Raw genomic sequence first — 23,533 nt, forward strand, 5'->3', positions numbered from 1 at the left:
GAGCTGCACCTTTTTTAGATTGAAGTCAGCTGATAGGTATTCCTCCTTAAGGGAAGTCTCTCTAATAAAGGAACCGCTTTTGACAAAGCTTAGGTATCTGAGTAATGAGGGAATTAGTATATTTCATCAAAATATACAAGGTATTAGAGATAAAGGTAGTGAACTGCTTATAGATGTTGATTCTGAAATTATTAGTATATCTGAACACTTCTTAAATAAGGAGATAATTCAGAGGCTTCCTTTACCGGGATACAGGTTGGCTGGCAGCTTTTCTAGGAGCTCTTTGCGGCGTGGGGGAGTAGCCATATATGTGAAAAACGGCATCCCATTTGAGTCAGTTCATGTTTCAAAGTAGTGCATTGAAAAGGTGTTTGAATGTTGTGCAGGTGTGGTTAAATTTAGTGGAGCTTAACTTCTAATTGTTATTTATAGATCCCCAGACTCCGATTTCACAACATTTTTGCTAAAGCTAAAGGAGGTTCTTAGTTCACTTTATAGGAAATACAAAAAGTTAGTTATATGTGGTGACTTCAATATTAATTGTATAAGTGATTGTGCAAGGAAAAGGATGCTGGTAGACCTCCTTAATTCATATAATCTTACGCAAACAGTATTCTTTCCAACGAGAGTGCAAGGGATCAGTAGAATAACCATAGACAACATTTTTGTTCATTCCTCATTACTAGAAGGGCATTCTGTTAGCAAAAAGGTGAATGGCCTTTCAGATCATGATGCACAAATTTTAACTCTAAAAGATTTTTGTGCTGCGACACATGTTAAATATAGTTATCAACTGTTTAGGAAAGCTGATCCAGTTTCTGTAGAGACCTTTGTAAACCTTATCAAGGAACAAGAGTGGCAAGATGTTTATAGCGCTGATACAGTAGATGATAAATATAATGATTTTCTCAAGACTTTTCTCGTGCTCTTTGAATGTTGCTTTCCGTTAGAACGTTCAAAACAGGGTACTAGCACAAACAGGCAGCCTGGGTGGCTGACTAGAGGGATAGGAATATCTTGTAGAACAAAGTGGCAATTGTATCAAAACATTAAAAACAGGCAAAATCTAAATGCAGCAGCCCATTACAAACAGTATTGTAAGGTGCTTAAAATGTTATTAGGAAGGCAAAAAGTATGTGGTATGCAGATAGAATAGCTAAATCTCAGGATAAAATTAAAATCATGTGGTCAGTCGTAAAGGAAGTGGCTGGTCTGCAGAGACAGGTCGAGGATATAGAATCAGTGCGTAGTGGGAATGTCCGTGTTACTGATAAGTCGCATATATGTACAGTATTTAATAATCACTTCCTGAATATAGCAGGTGAACTACATAGAAACCTAGTCCCAACAGGGAATCATATAGCGCTCTTAGAAAAAAGTGTTTTGAGACTGTTACCTGAAATGCTCCTCCATGATACAAGAGGGAGATTGAGTTAATAATTAAATCATAAAGACCAAGAACTCTCATGGATATGACGGGGTATCTAGCAGAATACTAAAGTATTGTTCTATGTATGTTAGCCCAGTAGTGAGCCATATCTGTAACTTTTCCTTTAGGAGTGGTCAGTTTCCTGACCGATTAAAGTACTCTGTAGTGAAGCCACTTTACAAAAAGGGAGACAGGGATAATGTTGACAATTTTAGACCTATTTCTATGCCATAGGTGTTTGCTAAAGTAATCGAGAAGGTTGTATATACAAGGTTACTGGAGCATTTAAATTCACATAATTTGCTGTCGAATGTACAGTTTGGTTTTGTAAATGGTTTAACAACTGAAAATGCCATGTTCTCTTTTCTCTGTGAGGTTTTGGACGGATTAAATAAAAGGTTGCGAACGCTAGGTGTTTTCTTTGATTTAACGAAGGCTTTTGACTGTTTTGACCACAAAATATTACTGCAGAAGTTGGACAATTATGGAGTAAGGGGAGTAGCTTAAAACTGGTTCGCCTCTTACTTTAAGAACAGAAAGCAGAAGGTAATTCTCCGCAATATTGGTAGTGATGTTCAGTCCCAATGGGGCACTGTTAAGTGGGGCGTTCCCCAAGGGTCGGTGCTGGGGCCACTGCTGTTTCTTATTTATATAAATGATACGCCTTCTAGTATTACAGGTGATTCAAAAATATTTCTGTTTGCTGATGACACCAGCTTGGTAGTGAAGGATCTTGTGTGTAATATTGAAACAGTATTAAGTAATGTAGTTCATGAAATAAGTTCGTGGCTTGCGGAAAATAATTTGATGCTAAATCACAGTAAGACTCAGTTTTTACAGTTTCTAACTCACAATTCAACAAGAACCGATATTTTGGTCAGACGGAATGGGCATATTATAAGCGAGACGGAACAGTTCAACTTCCTAGGCGTTCGGATAGATAGTAAGCTGTCGTGGAAAGCCCATGTTCAGGATCTTGTTCAGAAACTAAATGCTGCTTTATTTACCATTAGAACAGTATCTGAAATAAGTGACAGTTCAACACGAAAAGTAGTCTACGTCGCATATTTTCATACGCTTATGTCGTATGGTATTATCTTTTGGGGAAATTCTTCTGATTCAAAAAGGGTATTTTTGGCTCAAGCTATATGTGGTGTAAGTTCGAGGACATCTTGTCGACCCCTATTCTATAGTCTGGGAATTCTGACATTGCCCTCACAGTATGTATTTTCTTTAATGTCGTTTGTTGTTAGCAATATTAGCTTATTCCCAAGAGTTAGCAGCTTTCACTCAGTTACTACTAGGCAGAAATCAAATCTGCATGTGGAATGCACTTCCTTGACTCTTATGCAGAAAGGAGTGCAGTATTTTGCTGCATCCATTTTCAATAAGCTACCACAAGAGCTCAATAATCTTAGCAGTAGCCCAAACTCTTTTAAGTCTAAACTGAAGAGTTTCCTCATGGCTCACTCCTTCTATTCTGTCGAGGACCTCCTGGAAGAGCAAAAAAATTAAGCAAATTATTGTGTTACATTGTTGATTTTCTTTATTTAAACTTACGACTTGTCGCCTGACTATGTTTCTTTTATTTCATTTTATCTGTTTCTACAATCGTATTATAATTTCATGTATTGACTCGTTCCATGACCATGGAGACTGCTCCTTAATTTGGTCCACGGAACAATAAATAAATAAATAAATGAATAAATGATGTAGGCCACACAGTTGCGATTTGGTTTGAATAATGTTTATTCAGAAAGCAAACTAGTAGCGAAAATGATTGTATTTAGAGTTACTGTTACACTCGAGTGCATATCCATTTGACAGTTCGATCATACACAATCACATCGCCAAACACAAGTCCTATACTCCACACGAAAAGTTAGAGTTCACACCAGGTGCGCGGCTGCTCTCCGCTCAGAGACAAAGTCCCGTGATACCACACAACGCGAAATTTTCTAAGTCGTTTCTCTTCCTAGCTGCCTAAAGACCGACTGACCGCTTTCGCGTCTCAATCCTTTGGCGTCTCCAGCCGAACTGTTTCCTTTGGTGACTCGACCAGAACTGCCCTCAGCCAGTCTCCGACCGCGTTTCGCACGCGCTGAACATCTTCGCTCAACTGACTAATGCAGTTCCCTTTCCTGAAGCCGTCCATATGATTGGCTGCAGCTTATTCTACATTACTTTCCATTTTAACCTATTTAAATAATCAAAGCTTGACCACTTTCACGTTCTAAATAAAGTAACAAAAATATCCATTACACAATAAATGTTAAATTCTTTTACATAAAAACCAAAACAGTTTCCTTCTTAACTTTGAATGTCATGGCCAGTAGCCTTGCACCGATGTTCTTTCTGAAAAATAAATAAAGAACAAAAGTAACTATTATGATTAAACTTTACAATAACTATTCTATTACCTAATGATTCAATAAGGTGTCATGCTGTCATCGTTTAATGTGTTTTGTGTGGAGGAAATGATCTGATGCTTAACTGAAAATATTGATAATTTAAGTTTGCTATATCTTTTAAACAAATAAAGTTACGTAGTTGATACTTACACCGTTTGTCATTTTAATGATGCCCTTCTATATGAAATGTCGATCGTTAATCCTTATGCGGTCGCGCGGCTTTTCGTAACGTTAATAGTCGCTCGGGGTGTTGCTAACACCCCAAATAAAAGTGGCTGTAATGACATTGTTGTGCAGCATATCACTGATACGAATATGTTTACTTCACAAATGGCTATTTAGAATGTTATCTCCCGGTACATTATCGTTTTATGTAACATTACTTTAGTATTAAATTGGGTTATTTGAAACATATGCAATAATTCCCATTTTTTTACAATATTTCGTTTAATTATTTATTTCTGTTATTCTTCATACTGTATTACAGGTATAAGACATTATACATATAATTAAACATTTATTCAGTCAACTCATACAAACATTTTATGAAATCAGTCACTACGACTGGCTGATAGGGATGCGTTATCGTAACACTTTTCACACACATTTCTCATATGCTTTACACACATAACTTTCAAACATCGAGCACAGTGCGTTACTCCGAAGACAAATTGTGCAGCACCTGGGCTTCAGTATTCTTTGTTCAGAAGGTGGTGCATTGTTGCTGTCTTCAATTCCCGCCATTTTAGCGGCTTTCTGTATAACATGTTTCGGCAGGGAGTGAGTGGCTGCTCTCTTGCACACTATGGGGTATATGGACGGGGCGTGAGTCGTGCTTGGGTAGGTCAGTTGGTAGAGCACTTGCCCGCGAAAGGCAAAGATCCCGAGTTCGAGTCTCGGTCCGGCACACAGTTTTAATCTGCCAGGAAGTTTCATATCAGCGCACACTCCGCCGTAGAGTGATAATTTCATTCTACTATGGGATTTACTAATGACCTTCCGGCATCACGTAAAAACATGCTTCGGGATATCCTCTAATTGTTATTATTTGCGTATATGATGAAGGCGTTAATGCAAGCAATGTCAATCATTCGGAAAAATAGGGCAAGTGGCCAGCGTCTAGTTTTTCTTGAGGCTGAATAAGTAGCGCACATTTCATCTATTGTATCCACACCTGTTTTGGTCTTATTGTACATTGTTATAGTGTCTGGTTTCTTTTCCTCCACAGTATTAGTGTCAATGGCACTGTCATGATGCAAAGATGAAAGGAGAATAACGTTTTTGCCGCTCTTTGGCACATTTGAAACTATGGTGATATCCCTTCTGAATCCAAAAAGGCTGCTTCTAAGTTCATGACCTCTCGTGTAAACAAAGTCTGGCGGGAGCTCCCTCTTATTCTTTCTAAGAGTTCCTACGACTGTAAGTTTCTTTTTCAGGATCTCTTCAGGCAGTGGTATGGAACAAAACCAGTTGTCTAGTGTCACATTGCGTCCTGTACCTTCGATAAGCCGTACAAGTCTATTTACCATCTCCTTAGGCGGGTATGACAGTGAAAAGGCACCCTCTGGCTGTTTCCCAACATAGATTTCCATCCCCAAAGTAAACCATGTTCTTGCGTCACATAAGGTGAAATTTTCAAACCGTATTTCACATGCTTGCTTGGTACATACAGACGGAATTGCATTTGCCTCTAAATGCAACTAGTTGTTCATCCACTGTCATATTCAGACACAGTATAATTACTGACACAGTTTGACATGAATAATTCAAACACTTCTCTGAACGCAGCTAGGTGATCAAGTTCTGTGGTCTGTCTCGAATATCATCGAATCTCAAACAACGCAACAAGAAACGAAAGCGCTGTAAACTCATTGTTGCAAGAAATATTGCAATCCCAAAACCATTTATGTCTCACAAATCTTCCAGATTTTGGTGTCCTGCCCTGTAAAGCCCAGCCAGTATCAACAGACACAGAAGAGATTTGATTTCTTCCTCATTTGTTGATTTGGCATCACGGTCTCTTGTGAAATTTGATGGTATGTGTTGTATGTAAATATTTGTACACGATGTAGTCATTCTAATTATTATATAATTTATAAATATCGACAAACAGTCCACAGCAGTTTTCGCAGATTTTGCGATAGCTTTCACACCATGGTGGTGAATAATGAGGTCTGCACTTCTAGTTCTTATGTTGCGAGTAGGACAACTTTTCATTCATTTTGTAACATTATCCCTCCCAATATTTTTTATTGGGAGGGATAATGTTACAAAATGCTTGCTTTCATTATCCGCTGCACTTACTAGCGGTTCCAGTTCCAGGTTGTCGTCATCCTCTGTTTTCCGTGTCACTGTGATGAGAGAGAACACACAACTTTTTCCTCCTCTTCCACTTTTCCTCCTTCAAAAGTTTCGTCTAAGGCCTCTTCCAGAAGAATCCACACTTTTTCTTGTTCTGTTTCGTAACTATCCATAGCTGTTCTAACTGTACAGAGCGACAAAATACAAGCAGTTGCTACGGAACACAACTGTGCGCTTTCTCGCAGCACTGCAGCGTAAAGAGTCGCGCAGGGTGCCGACAACACTCCAAGACACATTGTTGCTTGTTTTCTTGGAACTTGCACTTCCATTGTAGATTCCTGGGGTGTTCTGAACACCCCGCGCGCTCAGATTTCAGCATTCAGGCCTTTGTTACAAAGCTTGTTAATTTCACTTTAACAGTAAACCCTAAGCTATTACAGTTATGATCAATATTCAAGTTTTATTGAGATCACCATGAAAATTTATGGAGGATGGTAGATTAAAATTACTGGGGCTTGATTCCCTGTATTACTAAATAGTTTTCATAAATGATTCCCTTAATGGCCCATCTTAGGTCCGCTTTATTTGACACTGCTACGTCTCCTCGGCCACAAAAGCCTTCGACTGGGTTTCGCTATGATGTAGGTTCTCGTCTGTCTCACTCGCACACTACAGCGCTTAGGCCTCAATAGACACTAGACGCCTATGAAATTCCCCATCTCGTGGTGAATCTGGGCCCTTTGTGGCACGCGGTCCTGGACGACAGGGTTCGTTTCACAATTCCTGTGGGCTGACTCTTTCGGTCATATGTTTAAATGAGAGCACAATGCTCGTTAACTCACAACCTCCATCCGCAATTGTCGACGGACCCTGTCCGTCAGCAAAGGAAGTCTGCTCGCACCTGGTTTAGCTCTGGTTGTGCCCTAGGATTTCCACTTGACAGTCACGTCACCAAAAGTCGACTCGGGTAGCTTTAGAAAGTTTGAAATGTCCAGGATGGATTTATTACTCGGGTGGCAGCCAATGACTACTCCACGTTCGCAGTCAGAGAGCTCTCCTGAACAACCTATCCTGGTGTTACTGCTTTTTTACTGACAACACAATGCTCGCCTCCTCGTTTTAGAGTAGCTGGTTCGTCTCACGTAACATCTAGTTGTCAATTCCGCAACTACACAGTGGTTCATGGGATACGTTTGGCCAGATAGGGAACCTCCGTTTACGGAAAGTCACGTGCCGATCCATTTCAGTCATGTTATGCACAGCATGGATGTTTATCGGAACAACTGTCGATACCGGTTGGCCTTCACGCAGTTCATCTCTGGAGAAAGCACGATTATGATGAAATTCTGAAAACCATTTGTAAAAAGTCACTTTCAGAAGGTGATTAGTGTTAGCGTAACTTAGTGATTAGAGGCACTGCTGTTTGAGTTAGATCGTTACGAAGATCATGAAAAATCTTCACTCGGAAACCTTCACGTGGACTATCGATTTCCTCACAAGTCTTCTTCTTCAAACGCTCATTGTAAACAAACTGTTCTGCCGATTTCAGACCTCCTACTCCTCCTACTGTTTTAATAAAAACGAATGACGAAGTTTAAAACAACAGCACAGTCCCTTTTCAGAAGCGACGACTGCTGGTTGTTTATAGAAACTCCAAAACTCCAAAGGCAACCCTTGTATGTTTAACTCTGACATACATTTGTAGATAATTTCTGTCGCATTAGGCTGATTAGAAGCGGCGCTGATGTATTGCACCTCACTGACTTAACTTATGAGAACATGTCACGTGATAGCACAGCTGTTCGAATATTCCGTACGCTCGTGTTTTGTTTATTAGGTTGCGACGCGGATCTATACCGAACGCCTTCTGGTAGTCAAAGAACACGGCATTTACCGAGGCGCCTGTATCAATTGCTTTCTGGATCTCGTGGACGAACAGAACGAGCTGGGCTTCAAGCTATCGTTTTTTGTTTTTGTTTTTGGAATTAATGTTCATTTATACAGAGAAGATATTTACGCTCCAGAAATGTCAAAATATGTGTGCATAAAACATTTTTGAAAATTCTATTGTGTACTGATGTCAAATGCTTGTATATAGCTCTGTAGTTTTGTGCGTTTGTTAGATGATGTTTCTTGGAAACGGTCTTGACCTGCGCTTTTCTTGCAATCATTAGGAACGCTTTACTCTTCCAGCGAAGTATGATACACTGCTATTAGAAGAGAAGCAATTTCTTTGGCGTAGTCTGTGTGGAATCGTATTGGCAGCCTGTCAGGTTCAGCAACCTTTCCTCTGTTGAGCGATTCCAGTTGGCTTTCTTTCCCATTGTTATTTCGTTATTTATCTTTTGATCAACGTTGAATCATATCTTATTCCTGTTTACATCTGTTGAATGGGATTGTGTCGATACCATAGCATTACACTACGTGATGGAAATGGAAATGTCGTGTGGCTAGAGCCTCCTGTCGGTTAGACCTGTCACCTGGTGCAAGTCTTTTTTGAGTTGACGCCACTTCGGCGACTTGCGTGTCGATGAGGATGAGACGATGATGATAGAGACAACACAACACTTACTCGCTGAGTGGAGAAAATCTCCGACCGAGCTGGGAATCGAACCTGCGCCCCTGGCGCTGCAGTCCGGAACCGCGGGACTGCTACGGTCGCAGGTTCAAATCCTGCCTCGGGCATGGGTGTGTGTGATGTCCTTAGGTTAGTTAGGTTTAAGTAGTTCTAAGTTCTAGGGGACTTATGACCTAAGATGTTGAATCCCATAGTGCTCAGAGCCATTTTTTTGAACCTGCGCCCCTTGGCATGACAGTCCGTAGCGCTGACCACTCAACTATTGGGGCGCACACACTAAATGATGACATAGTTCTTGCATAGAAGGTGCAGTCGGACGGTTGCTTGTGTACTCGTGTGGTAAGAATTAGCCCTGACATCACAACAAGAATTGAAACTGAAGAATATGCCAATTCAGCTGGAATTCTGTGATTCAGACATACACATAGTAACACCACAGCAAAATACGAGGCTGAAATATTCCTGTTTTGCTCTGAAGAAGGTAAAGGAGCGTGGGGAGTAGCTGGTGTCAATGAACTGATCTTGAGCCGAGTTCATTAGAAGGGTCACTAGAAGGGTCTGTTTCATATGCAGCGTCTCGCAGATGGAGCTGTATCAGGTGTTATTTGGGCTGGGGATGCTAGCAGAATACTGAGACGCACTAGGCGTCACAAGGCTGACCAAATGGCTGAAATATTCCTGTTTTGCTCTGAAGAAGGTCAAGGAGCGTGGGGAATAGCTGGTGTCGATGAACTGATCTTGAGCCGAGTTCATTAGAAGGGTCACTAGAAGGGTCTGTTTCACATGCAGCGTCTCGCAGATGGAGCTGTATCAGGTGTTATTTGGGCTGGGGATGCTAGCAGAATACTGAGACGCGCTAGGCGTCACAAGGCTGACCAAATGGCCCTCGTGTCGAATCCACCAGCGCATCTCTGGTGCACTGGGTCCAAGCTGGAGGAAGCGTTGTTGGGGTTTGAGAAACAGGAGCTACTTGGAAACAGACCAGGTGCAACCGAGCAAGTGATGCAGGACTTTTTGATGAGTTGCACTGGAAATGGGCGAGACAGTTTTGAGCAGTGGAGTGGCTCACTTGTAGCAGCTTATCGACCAGACTGTGGTAGTCATCTGGGGGACGGAGACGTTGGAGGAACGTAGGGTAAGCTTGATACCAAAGGGTAGGTAATGCTGTCTATGGGTCGAGGTAAGCTGGAGACCACAGAGACGTTGGATTGGACTGGAGTAGTTCACCTGTAGCGCCTTTAGCACCTTTGGCGATGGCCAGGTTGGAGCAACTTAGGATGAGCCGGACTCAATGGAACAGGTGATGCAATGTTTGGTTTGAGACATGCTGGAGAGCACCATTCACTGGTCTGTACCACCTGCCGACCAAATTATGGTAGACGTTTTTGTGAACGGACATAGTGGGGCAACTTAGGATGAGCAGATATCACAGGACATGTAATGCAGTCTTTGGGTAGAGACATGTTGGAGACCGCAGAGACAAGGGATTGGACTGGAGTGGTTCATCTTTAGCACCATGTCAACCACATTATGGTATACACCTTTGGGGATGGAAAGGTGGAGCAACTTTGGATGGACCATATACTACAGGACAGGCCACAGCCTCTGGGCTGAGACATGCTGGAGACCATAGAGACAACACCTTTGGGGATTGAAAGGGTGGAACAACTTACAATGGACCAGATACTAAAGGATGGGCACACGCCCATTGGGTTGAGACATGCTGGAGACTACAGAGATGATAGGCTGGAGTGGTTCACCTTTTGCTCTATGACAACCAAATTGTGGTAGGCACGTTTGGGTATGGGAAGGTCGGAGGAACGTAGGTTGGGAGCAAGTACTGCAGCCTTTGTGTCGAGACACACTGGAGACTACCGAGGTGTTGGACTGGCTGGAGTGGCTCACCTGTAGCGCCCTGCGGACGAAGCTGTAGCAGGTCTCGTTGGGGCTGGAGAGGCTAGAGGAGCTGGGCGAGGAGCTGGGCGCCGCGGGGTCGATGGAGCGCCCCTTGTGCCGAGTCCTGCCACGCCGCCGAGGCTGCCCCGAGAGCGTGCCGACGCCGCCCCCGCCGCCCCCGCCGCCGCCCACGCCTCCCGTCCGGCTGCAACATAACAGTCACCTGCAAGCCTGCACACCACACTTCCAAGCAGCTGGTAACCAGCGAGAAAGTAAGGTTCCAGAAATGACTTGGAGCTAGTTGAATGACAGCAGCTAACAGGGCTAGTAGGCACACTGCCTATGGCAAAATACACTACTGGCCATTAAAATTACTACACCACGAAGATGACGTGCTAAAGTCGCGAAATTTAACCGACAGGAAGAAGATGCTGTGATATGCAAATGATTAGCTTTTCAGAGCATTCACACAAGGTTGGTGCCGGTGGCGACACCTACAACGTGCTGACATGAGGAAAGTTTCCAACCGATTTCTCATACACAAACAGCAGTTGACCGGCGTTGCCTGGTGAAACGTTGTTGTGAGGCCTCGTGTAAGGAGGAGAAATGCGTACCATCACGTTTCCGACTTTGATATAGGTCGGATTGTAGCCTATCGCTATTGCGGTTTATCGTATCGCGACATTGCTGCTCGCGTTGGTCGAGATCCAATGACTGTTAGCAGAATGTGGAATCGGTGGGTTCAGGAGGGTAATGCGGAACGCCGTGCTGGATCCGAAAGGGCAGTCGAGATGAAAGGCATCAACATGGCTGTAACGGATAGTGCAGCCACGTCTCGATCCCTGAGTCAAGAGATGGGGACGTTTGCAAGACAACAACTATCTGCATGAACAATTCGACGACGTTTTCAGCAGCATGGACTATCAGCTCGGCAACCATGGCTGCGGTTATCCTTGACGCTGCATCACAGACAGGAGCGCCTGCGACGGTGTACTCAACAACGAACCTGGGTGCACGAATGGCAAAACGTCATTTTTTCGGATGAATCCAGGTTATGTTTACAGCATCATGATGGTCGCATCCATGTTTGGCGACATCGCGGTGAATGCACATTGGAAGCGTGTATTCGTCATCGCCATACTAGCGTATCACTCGGCGTGATGGTATGGGGTGCCATTGGTTTCACGTCTCGGTCACCTCTTGTTCGCGTTGATTGCACTTTGAACAGTGGACGTTACATTTCAGAAGTGTTACGACCCATGGCTGTACCCTTCATTCGATCCCTGCGAAACCCTACATTTCAGCAGGATAATGCACGACCGCGTGTTGCAGGTCCTGTACGGGCATTTCTGGATACAGAAAATGTTCGACTGCTGCCCTGGCAAGCACATTCTCCAGATCTCTCACCAATTGAAAACGTCTTGTCAATGGTGGCCGTGCAACTGGCTCGTCACAATACGCCAGTCACTACTCTTGATGAACTGTGGTATCGTGTTGAAGCTGCATGGGCAGCTGTACCTGTACACGCCATCCAAGCTCTGTTTGGCTCAATGCCCAGGCGTATCAAGGCCGTTATTACGGCCACAGGTGGTTGTTGTGGGTACTGATTTCTCAGGATCTATGCACCCAAATTGCGTGAAAATGTAATCACATGTCAGTTCTAGTATAATATATTTGTCCAATGAATGCCCGTTTATCACCTGCATTTCTTCTTGGTGTAGCAATTTTAATGGCCAGTAGTGTATAAACCGAGTAGCAATGAAGTTCTTTTTATTGCGTCTCTCAGCCTCGGCTCACACAAGCAGAATATATGAGCGCATACACTGGCTAACGAAAAAAGTGAACCACCCACAATACATGATCGGATGTCGATCTATCTTCGAACACGTATATACCGCCAGCGGGCATGTAATTGATTACAGTGGCAGTTCTCTGTAACAGGTACCAATTATGTTCCTTTCAGAGTATGCTGATGCAATAGCTCCACACTTAACAGTTATATACAGAGACGTCAGAGTTCGTAGTAATCGACGGTACGTTATCGAGTGAAACGGAAGTAATTTCCGGCGTTCCCCAAGGTAGCGTTATAGGCCATCTGTTGCTCGTTATCTTTATAAATGATTTAGGAGACAATGTGAGCAGCTGTCTTAGGTTGTTTGTTGATGATGCTGTCATTTACATCTAGTAAAGTCATCAGAAGATAAAAACCAGTTGCAAAACAATTTAGGTAAGACATTTGTTTTGTGTGAAAATTGGCATTTGACCCTAACTAATGAAAAGTCTGAGGTCATTCCCGTGATTGCTAAAGGGTGTCCGTTAAACTCCCGTTACACGATAAATCAATCAAATCTAAAGGCCGTAAATTCAACTAAGTACCTGGGAATTACAATTACGAACAAATTAAACTGAATGGAGAAGTTAGAAAATGTTGTGGGAAAGGCGAACCGATGACTGCGTTTTATTGGCAGAACGCTTAGAAGATGCAACAGATCTACGAAAGAGGTGCCTACACTACAATTGTGCGTCCTCCTTTGGAATATTGTTGCGCGGTGTGGATTAATGGAGTGCATCGAGGAAGTTCAAAGAAGGGCTGCACGTTTTATAACGTCGAGAAACAGGGGAGAGTAACCCACGGACATGATGTAGGATTTGGGATGCACATCGATACAATAAATGCGTTTCTCGTTGCGGAAGTATTTTGTCACGAAAATTCAATCACCAAATTTCTCTATATAAAAAAAGAAAAATATTTTGTTCATGCCGACCTACATAGGGAGAAATGATTATTACAGTAAACACGGAAACATGTAGATGTTCTTTTTTCCTCGCGCTGTTCGCGAATGAAATAATAGAGAAATATTGTGAAGGTGGTTCGATGAACCCTCTGCCTGGCATTTAAGTCCGATTTACAGAGTAGCTATGTAGTTGTAGATGAACGGCCACCAGAGCACATTAGTGTTGCTGCTGTATAGTGCCATTACTGAGCCTGCCAGTGTATATAAGGGGCGTGGACGGAATCAGACGTTGGGTGATTACTTGGAAGTATTCAGAGATGCTGTGTACTTGTATGAAACAGTGTTGCCAGCACCTCACAAAGTTTTAACGGAACGTCATTACAGGTCTGCATTTGACCTGCTGGTCTAGCTGCGCAATATCCAAATTTGTGAAGCATTCAGATGTGACACTGGTCTAATGTTCGAGTGGATGGGAACGCGGACAGGCATACTACGCTTCAAGGTTCCGGTCGAGCACCTCTGATCACCACAAAGGAGGATCGCTGTACTGTGCACTAAGCACAACATAACTTCTTCACAGCTGCATCTAACACCCGAGAACAGGTAATGGATTACTTGCAACATTCTGTCATTCAGAACAAGTAGTCGGAGACTACTAGCAGCACCCGGGCTAGCGTAGACTGCCAGGACCACCACAGCGCCAAGAGCTGAGTTTGGAGTGGTGTCGTGACCACGACGGATGCACTGTTGACTATATGAAAGGTCTCTGTTGGATTCCTTTCATGTTAATTTCTTAAATACACTTCTGGAAATTGAAATAAGAACACCGTGAATTCATTGTCCCAGGAAGGGGAAACTTTATTGACACATTCCTGGGGTCAGATACATCACATGATCACACTGACAGAACCACAGGCACATAGACACAGGCAACAGAGCATGCACAATGTCGGCACTAGTACAGTGTATATCCACCTTTCGCAGCAATGCAGGCTGCTATTCTCCCATGGAGACGATCGTAGAGATGCTGGATGTAGTCCTGTGGAACGGCTTGCCATGCCATTTCCACCTGGCGCCTCAGTTGGACCAGCGTTCGTGCTGGACATGCAGACCACGTGAGACGACGCTTCATCCAGTCCCAAACATGCTCAATGGGGGACAGATCCGGAGATCTTGCTGGCCAGGGTAGTTGACTTACACCTTCTAGAGCACGTTGGGTGGCACGGGATACATGCGGACGTGCATTGTCCTGTTGGAACAGCAAGTTCCCTTGCCGGTCTAGGAATGGTAGAACGATGGGTTCGATGACGGTTTGGATGTACCGTGCAATATTCAGTGTCCCCTCGACGATCACCAGTGGTGTACGGCCAGTGTAAGAGATCGCTCCCCACACCATGATGCCGGGTGTTGGCCCTGTGTGCCTCGGTCGTATGCAGTCCTGATTGTGGCGCTCACCTGCACGGCGCCAAACACGCATACGACCATCATTAGCACCAAGGCAGAAGCGACTCTCATCGCTGAAGACGACACGTCTCCATTCGTCCCTCCATTCACGCCTGTCGCGACACCACTGGAGGCGGGCTGCACGATGTTGGGGCGTGAGCGGAAGACGGCCTAACGGTGTGCGGGACCGTAGCCCAGCTTCATGGAGACGGTTGCGAATGGTCCTCGCCGATTCCCCAGGAGCAACAGTGTCCCTAATTTGCTGGGAAGTGGCGGTGCGGTCCCCTACGGCACTGCGTAGGATCCTACGGTCTTGGCGTGCATCCGTGCGTCGCTGCGGTCCGGTCCCAGGTCGACGGGCACGTGCACCTTCCGCCGACCACTGGCGACAACATCGATGTACTGTGGAGACCTCACGCCCCACGTGTTGAGCAATTCGGCGGTACGTCCACCCGGCCTCCCGCATGCCCACTATACGCCCTCGCTCAAAGTCCGTCAACTGCACATACGGTTCACGTCCACGCTGTCGCGGCATGCTACCAGTGTTAAAGACTGCGATGGAGCTCCGTATGCCACGGCAAACTGGCTGACACTGACGGCGGCGGTGCACAAATGCTGCGCAGCTAGCGCCATTCGACGGCCAACACCGCGGTTCCTGGTGTGTCCGCTGTGCCATGCGTGTGATCATTGCTTGTACAGCCCTCTCGCAGTGTCCGGAGCAAGTATGGAGGGTCTGACACACCGGTGTCAATGTGTTCTTTTTTCCATTTCCAGGAGTGTATGTTGTCATTTACGGCATAAATTCCTCTTCTAAATTTACTGTAGTGTTTCTGACTATCTGGGAGGAGACTGAGCAGTGAAACGTGTTACTTTTACACATAAACAAGAACGAGCTGTCACACTACTACACTATAATCACAGTTTATATGTAATTCATGTCACACAGTCTCATACGGAACCTACAACCGCTTTCTTTTATATACTGTATATGATAAGATACCGTCATCCCCCTTCCCTTCTGTGTAAGAGGATGAATGAGCAAATGTATTTCTAGTTGCATGCTGGATGGTAGCAGACAAGCCTGTCTGCTAGAGAACAGTAGGACCAACGTCGGAACAGGTAGCTACGCTTTCTAAAAGCAAAGAGGTTTCTATCCTTAGTATGGTCCTGTCCGTCCCTTGTCATGTTGGTATAGGGAGCTGCCTCTCTGGTCACTTCCGTTTGTATTTGTGAAGCACGCTCGGTAGGAGCGTAGGTCAGTCTGTCCGCGGCGAGCGTCTGAAGTGGTAAGATCTCCGGCTAAGCGCGTGTCTGCTAAGTTTAATCACCTTTATTTCAGGTTTATCTCTAAAGTATCTAATGTTATCTTAAATTGCAACGCAGTGTAATTCGAGTGTGAATATTCCGGTAGTTGCTTTGTCACTACTTTGTGAGTAAAGTGGAACCACGTGTTGATCAGTAACTCTAACTAAGATCATCAATCTTATATGTGAATGTGCGTGAGATTATAACGTCTCGTCTTGACAATATTTTTCAATATAGCAACTTTTCTTTATGTTCAACCCACGTGGGGTGTACTTTGTGAGACCAGTACCACGCGCTTATACAATTGTTTGACCCATCAAGTTAATAGTAAGACGTTAGTAACCAGTTCGAGGTTTTTCTTTTGTAAATTGCTTTTCGATCTAATTTATTTTAATTATCAAAATTATTGTGGAGTTACACTCTTTGTGTAAACCAAGTTGACCACGTGAAGCATGTGGTGTAATCATCAAAGTAGCCCTCAGCTACTCTTTTCGGGAAGATTTCACAGAGAGTTAGTATGAATTTAGTATACCAGTGTGTGGTAATTACATGACGGACAGGATTGTGCTACGAACGTAACCTCTTTGGGTGAAAATTGAATCGGTTGGTTGTGGTTAATTTCCTCTTGCGTATGTTTCAACGTTCTTCGTGTGTTAATGAATGCAGTGTTGTATGCAGTCTCCCAATCTTGGCTCCCTATTTGATGTGTTCCGTAAGATTACAAACTCACATTTACACAATCCTAAATAAGGCACCAGCTTAGTTATGACTCAAGTTTAATATGCTGAAATTTCAATGATCAATGTTAAAATAAATTTCCAAATATAAACTGATTTATTTCTTTTTATTTAAATTCTCTTTTATATATATATATCACCCGTTGTCGTATGACTATTAAAAGATTATAATTAATGTTAGTCTGGTTGGGAATTTGGTAAGCTAGACTGGATACCTGGTGAAACAGTTGCGGAGTAATGCAAGGTTAACTTCCCCAGACAGCTCACAGCTTTTAACCCACTTTTATGGTCTTGTCTATCAGCACCGCTTTCATAACAAATTAAAGTAACAACATTACACTAACGGTGTCGGATTCTGTTCTGTGATGATTCGCGGCTCTGCACTACCCTCGATGATCACGTCGGCGACTATGACGCCGACCTCCTAATGTTTGGAGGTGCCCAGCTGTTAAGCTGTTACTCCTGGAGTCATGATGTGGGTGCCATCTGTTATGGCTTCAGGACATGACGGTAGTGATTGAGGATACTTTGACGGCACAACGGTACGTCACAGACAATGTTACCCCTCATGTGACAGTATGGTGGTGCTATTTTTGAAGAGGACAGTCCAAGTTCACATATTACCTGTGTCTCTATGTAGTGTCTGCGTGATGATGTAGTCCAGTGCCCCATATGTACCCCAGATTTGTCCTCTGCAGAACACGTGTGGCCCCAGTGCCTTTATCCAGGATATCTCGGACCAGTTACAAGAGATATGGGCAGCTTTCCTCAGGAGAGGATACAGCGATTTGATGACACCCTTTCTAACCGATCAGTGACAGCATCCAGGCCAGAGCGGGGTGAGACGTCACACTGACATACTGCCAAGGTCCTTACAAATTTGAAGAGATTTTGTGAAGACCGAAATAAGATCACGTACCCTCTCATTCCTCGAAGTTCCAGCTCGTTTGACTCTCTTCTCCCGTGTGCCTCTGATTTTCTGTAAAGTGGTGTATGTCCACAATGTGAGTGCCTCACCAGGCTAGTATCGCTAGAACGTAATGTATGCGTATTGTCTTACGGGGACTTACTACAGAGTCGAAACCAGTGGTGATATTCATTGTCTACATCTATACTGTGAGGTACATGGCAGAGGGTACGCCTCACTGTATCAGGGTTTCCCCATGTTGCATTCACGTATGGAGTCCGGGAAGAATGATCGTTAGAATGCCTCTGTGTGTGCAGTAATTATTCTAATCTTATCCTCACGATATACGTGTGAGCGATACGTAGGGTGGTTGTAGTATATACCTAGAGTAATCATTTAAGGCCGATTCTTGAAATTTTGTTAGTAGATTTACTCAGGATAGTTTACGTCTATCATCAAGAGTCTTCCAGTTCAGTTCCTTCAGTATCTGTGTGACACTCTCCTTGGAATTGAAGAAACCTGTGACCATTCGTGCTGTCATTCTCCATATACGTTCAATATCTTATGTCAGTCCTATCTGATGCGGGTCCCGTGCATTTAAGCAATATTCTGGGACGGGTCGGACTAGAGATTTCTAAGCAATCTCCTTTGTAAGCTGATTGCACTTCACCACTGTTCTACCAATAAACTGAAGGCTGCCACTTGCTTTACCCACTACTGAACCTATGTTCAAAAAATGGTTCAAATGGCTCTGAGCACTATGGGACTCAACTGCTGTGGTTATCAGTCCCCTAGAACTTAGAACTACTTAAACCTAACTAACCTAAGGACATCACACACATCCACGCCCGAGGCAGGATTCGAACCTGCGACCGTAGCAGTCGCACGGTTCCGGACTGCGCGCCTAGAACCGCGAGACCACCGCGGCCGGCCACTGAACCTATGTGATTCTTCCATTTCATATCCCTACAAAGCGTCACACCCCGGTATTTGTATGTGTTGGCCGATTACAACATTGACTCACTGATATCATGGTCATAGGATATTACGAGGTGTGGCTAGAAAAAAACCGGACTAGTACTGGTGAAACAATAAAACGAATGCAATAAGGCTGAAAGTCGCGTGGCCTGTCACGTGACTCTAAAACCGCCTACTGCTCGAGTTTCATCTGCCTCCTGCACTCAGTCTGCCCGTGGCGTCTGTTTTAAGTAGTTGACGCTTTGTCTGTGCGTCGGAAAATGTTGAGTGTACAGAAAGAACAGCGTGTTAACATCAAATTTTGTTTCAAACTAGGAAAATCTGCAAGTGAAACGTTTGTAATGTTACAACAAGTGTACGGCGATGATTGTTTATCGCGAACACAAGTGTTTGAGTGGTTTAAACGATTTAAAGATGGCCGCGAAGAAACCAGCGATGACACTCGCACTGGCAGACCATTGTCAGCAAAAGCTGATGCAAACATTGAAAAAATCGGTAAACTTGTTCGACAAGATCGCCGTTTAACAATCAGAGCAGTGTCTGAGTTAACAGGAGTTGACAAGGAAAGTGTCGAACAAGTTTACCGATTTTTTCAATGTTTGCATCAGTTTTTGCTGACAATGGTCTGCCAGTGCGAGTGTCATCACTGGTGTCTTCGCGGCCATCTTTAAATCGTTTAAACCACTCAAACACTTGTGTTCTCGATAAACAATCATCGCCGTACACTTGTTGTAACATTACAAACGTTTCACTTGCAGATTTTCCTAGTTTGAAACAAAATTTGATGTTAACACGCTGTTCTTTCTGTACACTCAACATTTTCCGACGCACAGACAAAACGTCAACTACTTAAAACAGACGCCACGGGCAGACTGAGTGCAGGAGGCAGATGAAACTCGAGCAGTAGGCGGAGCGAGAGTCACGTGACAGGCCACGCGACTTTCAGCCTTATTGCATTCGTTTTATTGTTTCACCAGTACTAGTCCGGTTTTTTTCTAGCCACACCTCGTATGTTTTTCCGTTTTGTGAAGTGCACAATTTTACATTTCTGAACATTTGGAGCAAGTTACCAATCTCTGCACCACGTTGGAATCTTACCAAGATCTGATTGAATATTTATGCAAATTCTTTCAGATAGTACTTCATTACAAGTAACTGCGTCATCTGCAAAAAGCTTAATTTTACAATGTTTGACTCGATGCTCTGAAGTTCAATAAAAATGCGGCACTAACTGAATTTTTTAACAATGGAAATGTTTGTAGGTCATGAATTGAAAGTTTTGCTGTGTGGATACGTAACAAAAAGCCTAGTATTTTTAGGAACTCGTAAACTGTGATGTCTAGTCTGTAACGTATCTGATTATAGGACACAAAACCTACCAACACAAATACGTAGGCCGGCCGCTGTGGCCGAGGGGTTCTAGGCACTCCAGTCTGGAACCGCGCGTCTGCTACGCTCGCAGGTTCGAATCCTGCCTCGGGCATGGATGTGTGAAGTCCTTAGGTTAGTTAGGTTTAAGTAGTTCTAAGTTCTAGGGGACTGATGACCTCAGATGTTATGTCCCATAGTCCTCAGAGTCATTTTTGAACCATGTTTCACTATCATACAATGCTGTGCTCCAAATGTACGTCGTCAGAAATTTCTTCCTCAGATTAAGACGGTTTGCCGTGCGGTCTAACGCAGTGCTTTCCGGGCGCCCCGCCCCGGCCCGAATCCGCCCGGCGGATTAGTGTCGAGTTGCAGTGTGCCGGCCAGTCTGTGGATGGGTTTAAGGCGGTTTTCCATTTGCATCGCCGAATGCGGGCTGGTTCTCCTTATTCCGCCTCAGCTACACTGTGTCGGCGATTACTGTGCAAACACTTTCCCCACATACGCGTACACCATAATTACTCTACCACGCAAACATTGGGGTTACACTCGTCTGGTGTGAGACGTTCCTGCCGGGTCCACTGGGGACCGAACCGCACAATAACCTTAGGATCTGTGTGGGGCGGCGGTGGGGTGAGTGGACTGCTGTAGTCTGTTGTGGGTTTGTGAACCACTGAGTGCTACGGCGGGGACGAAGCCTCTCCGTCGTTTCCATACAATACAATACATTACAAGACCTATGTCTGGTTGTAGTAGACTACTCTAGCCAGGAATGCCCTTTTTGTGCCAGTTCTAGTCTGCTTTTTGTATTCTCCTTTCTCAGTCCGTCATGGCTTATTCTGCAACCTAGGTAGCAGAATTCCTTAACTTCATCTATTTCGCGATCACCAATCCTGACGTCAAGTTTCTCGCTGTTCTCATTTCTGCTACTTCTCTTTACTTTCGTCTTTCTTCGATTTACTCCCACTCCATAGTGTGTAATCATTAGACTTTTCATTCCATTCAATAGATCCTGTGGTTCTTTTTGACTGTCACTGTGAATAGCAATGCCATCAGCGAATCTTGTTATTGGCAGCATTTGAATTTTAATTCCACTCTTCAACCTTTCTTTTATTTCCGTCATTGCTTCTCCGATGTAGAGATTGAATAATAGGCGCAAAAGACTACATTCCTGTCTGACAACCTTTCTAATCCGAACGCTTCGTTCTTGGTCTTCCGCTCTTATTGTTTACTCTTGACTGTTGTACATGTTGTATGTTACCCGTTTTTCCCTATAGCTTACCCCTCTTTTTCTCAGAAATCCTATGAACATGTCTTGGTTTTCCTGCGGTTTTGCTTCCATTATGAAGCGAAACGTCAGAACTGGCTCTCTGGTGCCTTCACCTTTACTAAAGCAAAACTGGCCGTCATCTAACACATCTTCAATTTTTTGTCTATCATTCTGTATATTATTCTTGTCTGAAACTTGGATGCTGACGTTTTGAGCTGATTGCACACTAATTATTTTACTTTCGGTTTGACGCCCACTCCTGGTTTTACTCTTCAACCAATTTCGATAGACTCTCACTACAGTAGCCGTCCAGCTTCTCCTTTTTCGAGACTCTCGTTTCCAGGCACCGGGCCATAACACGCTGTCATTTGCCAAAGTAGCTAATGTCAATGGATTAACCCATATACGCCCACAACGCCGTTATAGTGATTTCCAATTCATCTCTCTGCCGCTTTCATAATTTCATAACAGAGTCACGTCCCCTCATATTCAGCAGCAGGCATTGTCTCATTATGGGTGTTGGTCATTATCTTCTGGCTCATCAGTCTGTGCAAAGGTTTTGAACATGGTGGTCTCTCGGCAACCGTATATAAGTTTCAACGGAGAGAGACGACAACCAACTAGTTGCAAATAATTTTTTATACACTGACTACGTTTTGACTCCTCTAAGAATGTCTTCATCAGAATAAAATTTTAACAACCGTGAAGTTACATTGCGATAGTCAAAATCACGAGCAGACATGCTCAGTTCAAGAATGAAATGAAAAATGTTGGTATGTATACCCTGCAATGAACAAAAACGCCGCATATGGGTTACTCCAGTGGCGTAAGCGACTTTGACAAATGGCAGATTGTTATGGGCCGGTGCCTGTAACAGGTGAAGCTGGATGGCTACTGTCGTGAGGTGTCTGTGGAAACAGGATGAAGACGGTGGACCACCAGTAGGGGACAAACCAACAAGTGCGAGAACTATCGTGCAATCCGGTTAACAGCTCATTCATCCAAGTTGTTCATTACAAGGTATACGTACCAAACGCTGAAACATTTTTAATTTTTGAATTGAACATGTCTGCTCGTAATTTTGACTACTGCCTGCTCCCAGTGTAGCTTTATTGTTATTAAAATTTCATCCTGATGAAGACATCCTTTGAGGTGTCGAAACATAGATCAATGTATTAAGTTATTTGGAAACTCTTATACAATGTTTGTTTATAAAACACATAAACACTCACATGTAGGGAAGAGTTAACCAGTAATTTGTCACTGTCGATAATACAACGTAAATAGTGAGATGCAGCAGCCTGTATGCGAAACCGCGACGATTTTCCTCATAAGAAATTTAGGAGGCATTAGTTTTCAGCGTGCCATCGTATTTTATGATTTCTCAGTATTGCCAAAATTTACGGGAAACGTTAATACAGAATTAACTGTGTACCACAGAAGAAAGAAAATCCTCGTTGAAATAGAAAACGAGAACATAATTCTAGTGAATGGAACTTTTTTTTCAGTACAAGTTATAGCAATTTATTATATACTCATCTTCCCAGAAGGCCTTAGTATAGTGGGTTATTAGCTTCCCAGGGAATGAAATCCTGCTTGGTTCATCGAGCGTTTTTGTCTCGGAATACAGTTTTTCTGATCCCTGAAACATTCGTTTGCTCCGATATGGCAGAGTCTGCATTAATTCACTTCAGCTGCACTTTTAAACCCATTCGAGCGCCTCGTAATTGGTGTTTGCTGTGTGATTTTTTGCATTTTTTTTCTTTACTTCGATAGAATCGCGTGTGTAAATGACATTTTCCCCCTTTTCAGTCACAATCTTGTTTCTCTTTTTCACAATTTGCGCCAATCAGCGACGAATTCGTAGTCCATAAGGGTGAACTCCGTTCAGGCAACGGCGATATGTTGATATCCTGACTCGGTCAGTAATTTCGTTGCGAACACCGCGTCACCTGAAGAATCGAGAGCCGGTCTTTTGAAACGTAAGAGGCGCGTCCGCATATGCACATGCTTTGCAGCAGTGCTGCTCCGTACAATGTTCGTTTTTTTTTCTTTTTTTTAAATTTGTAATGCATTTCGAGGCAACATATGGATAGTTCAGAGTTAGTGATCAAAGTCCATTTCTTGCAATGTAACCAGTCATTGTATTATAAAATTATTTTCTTTTTCGTAGTA

At 43.7% G+C, this 23,533-nt stretch overlaps 1 protein-coding gene across 1 annotated transcript in view; it reads right to left on the reverse strand.

Moving 5' to 3' along the window:
* LOC126199671 (uncharacterized) overlaps positions 1-23,533 on the reverse strand; it is a 181,766-nt gene that overhangs the window by 128,283 nt on the left and 29,950 nt on the right. Inside the window, exons 4-5 of the mRNA XM_049936598.1 lie at positions 20,052-20,064; positions 10,625-10,756 (exon numbers count right to left, since the gene is read on the reverse strand). Of these exons, the coding sequence (XP_049792555.1) occupies positions 10,625-10,756; positions 20,052-20,064 (145 nt within the window). The remainder of the gene's footprint in view (positions 1-10,624; positions 10,757-20,051; positions 20,065-23,533) is intronic.

Source organism: Schistocerca nitens, chromosome 8 (assembly GCF_023898315.1).
Source record: "Schistocerca nitens isolate TAMUIC-IGC-003100 chromosome 8, iqSchNite1.1, whole genome shotgun sequence".
NCBI lineage: Eukaryota > Metazoa > Arthropoda > Insecta > Orthoptera > Acrididae > Schistocerca > Schistocerca nitens.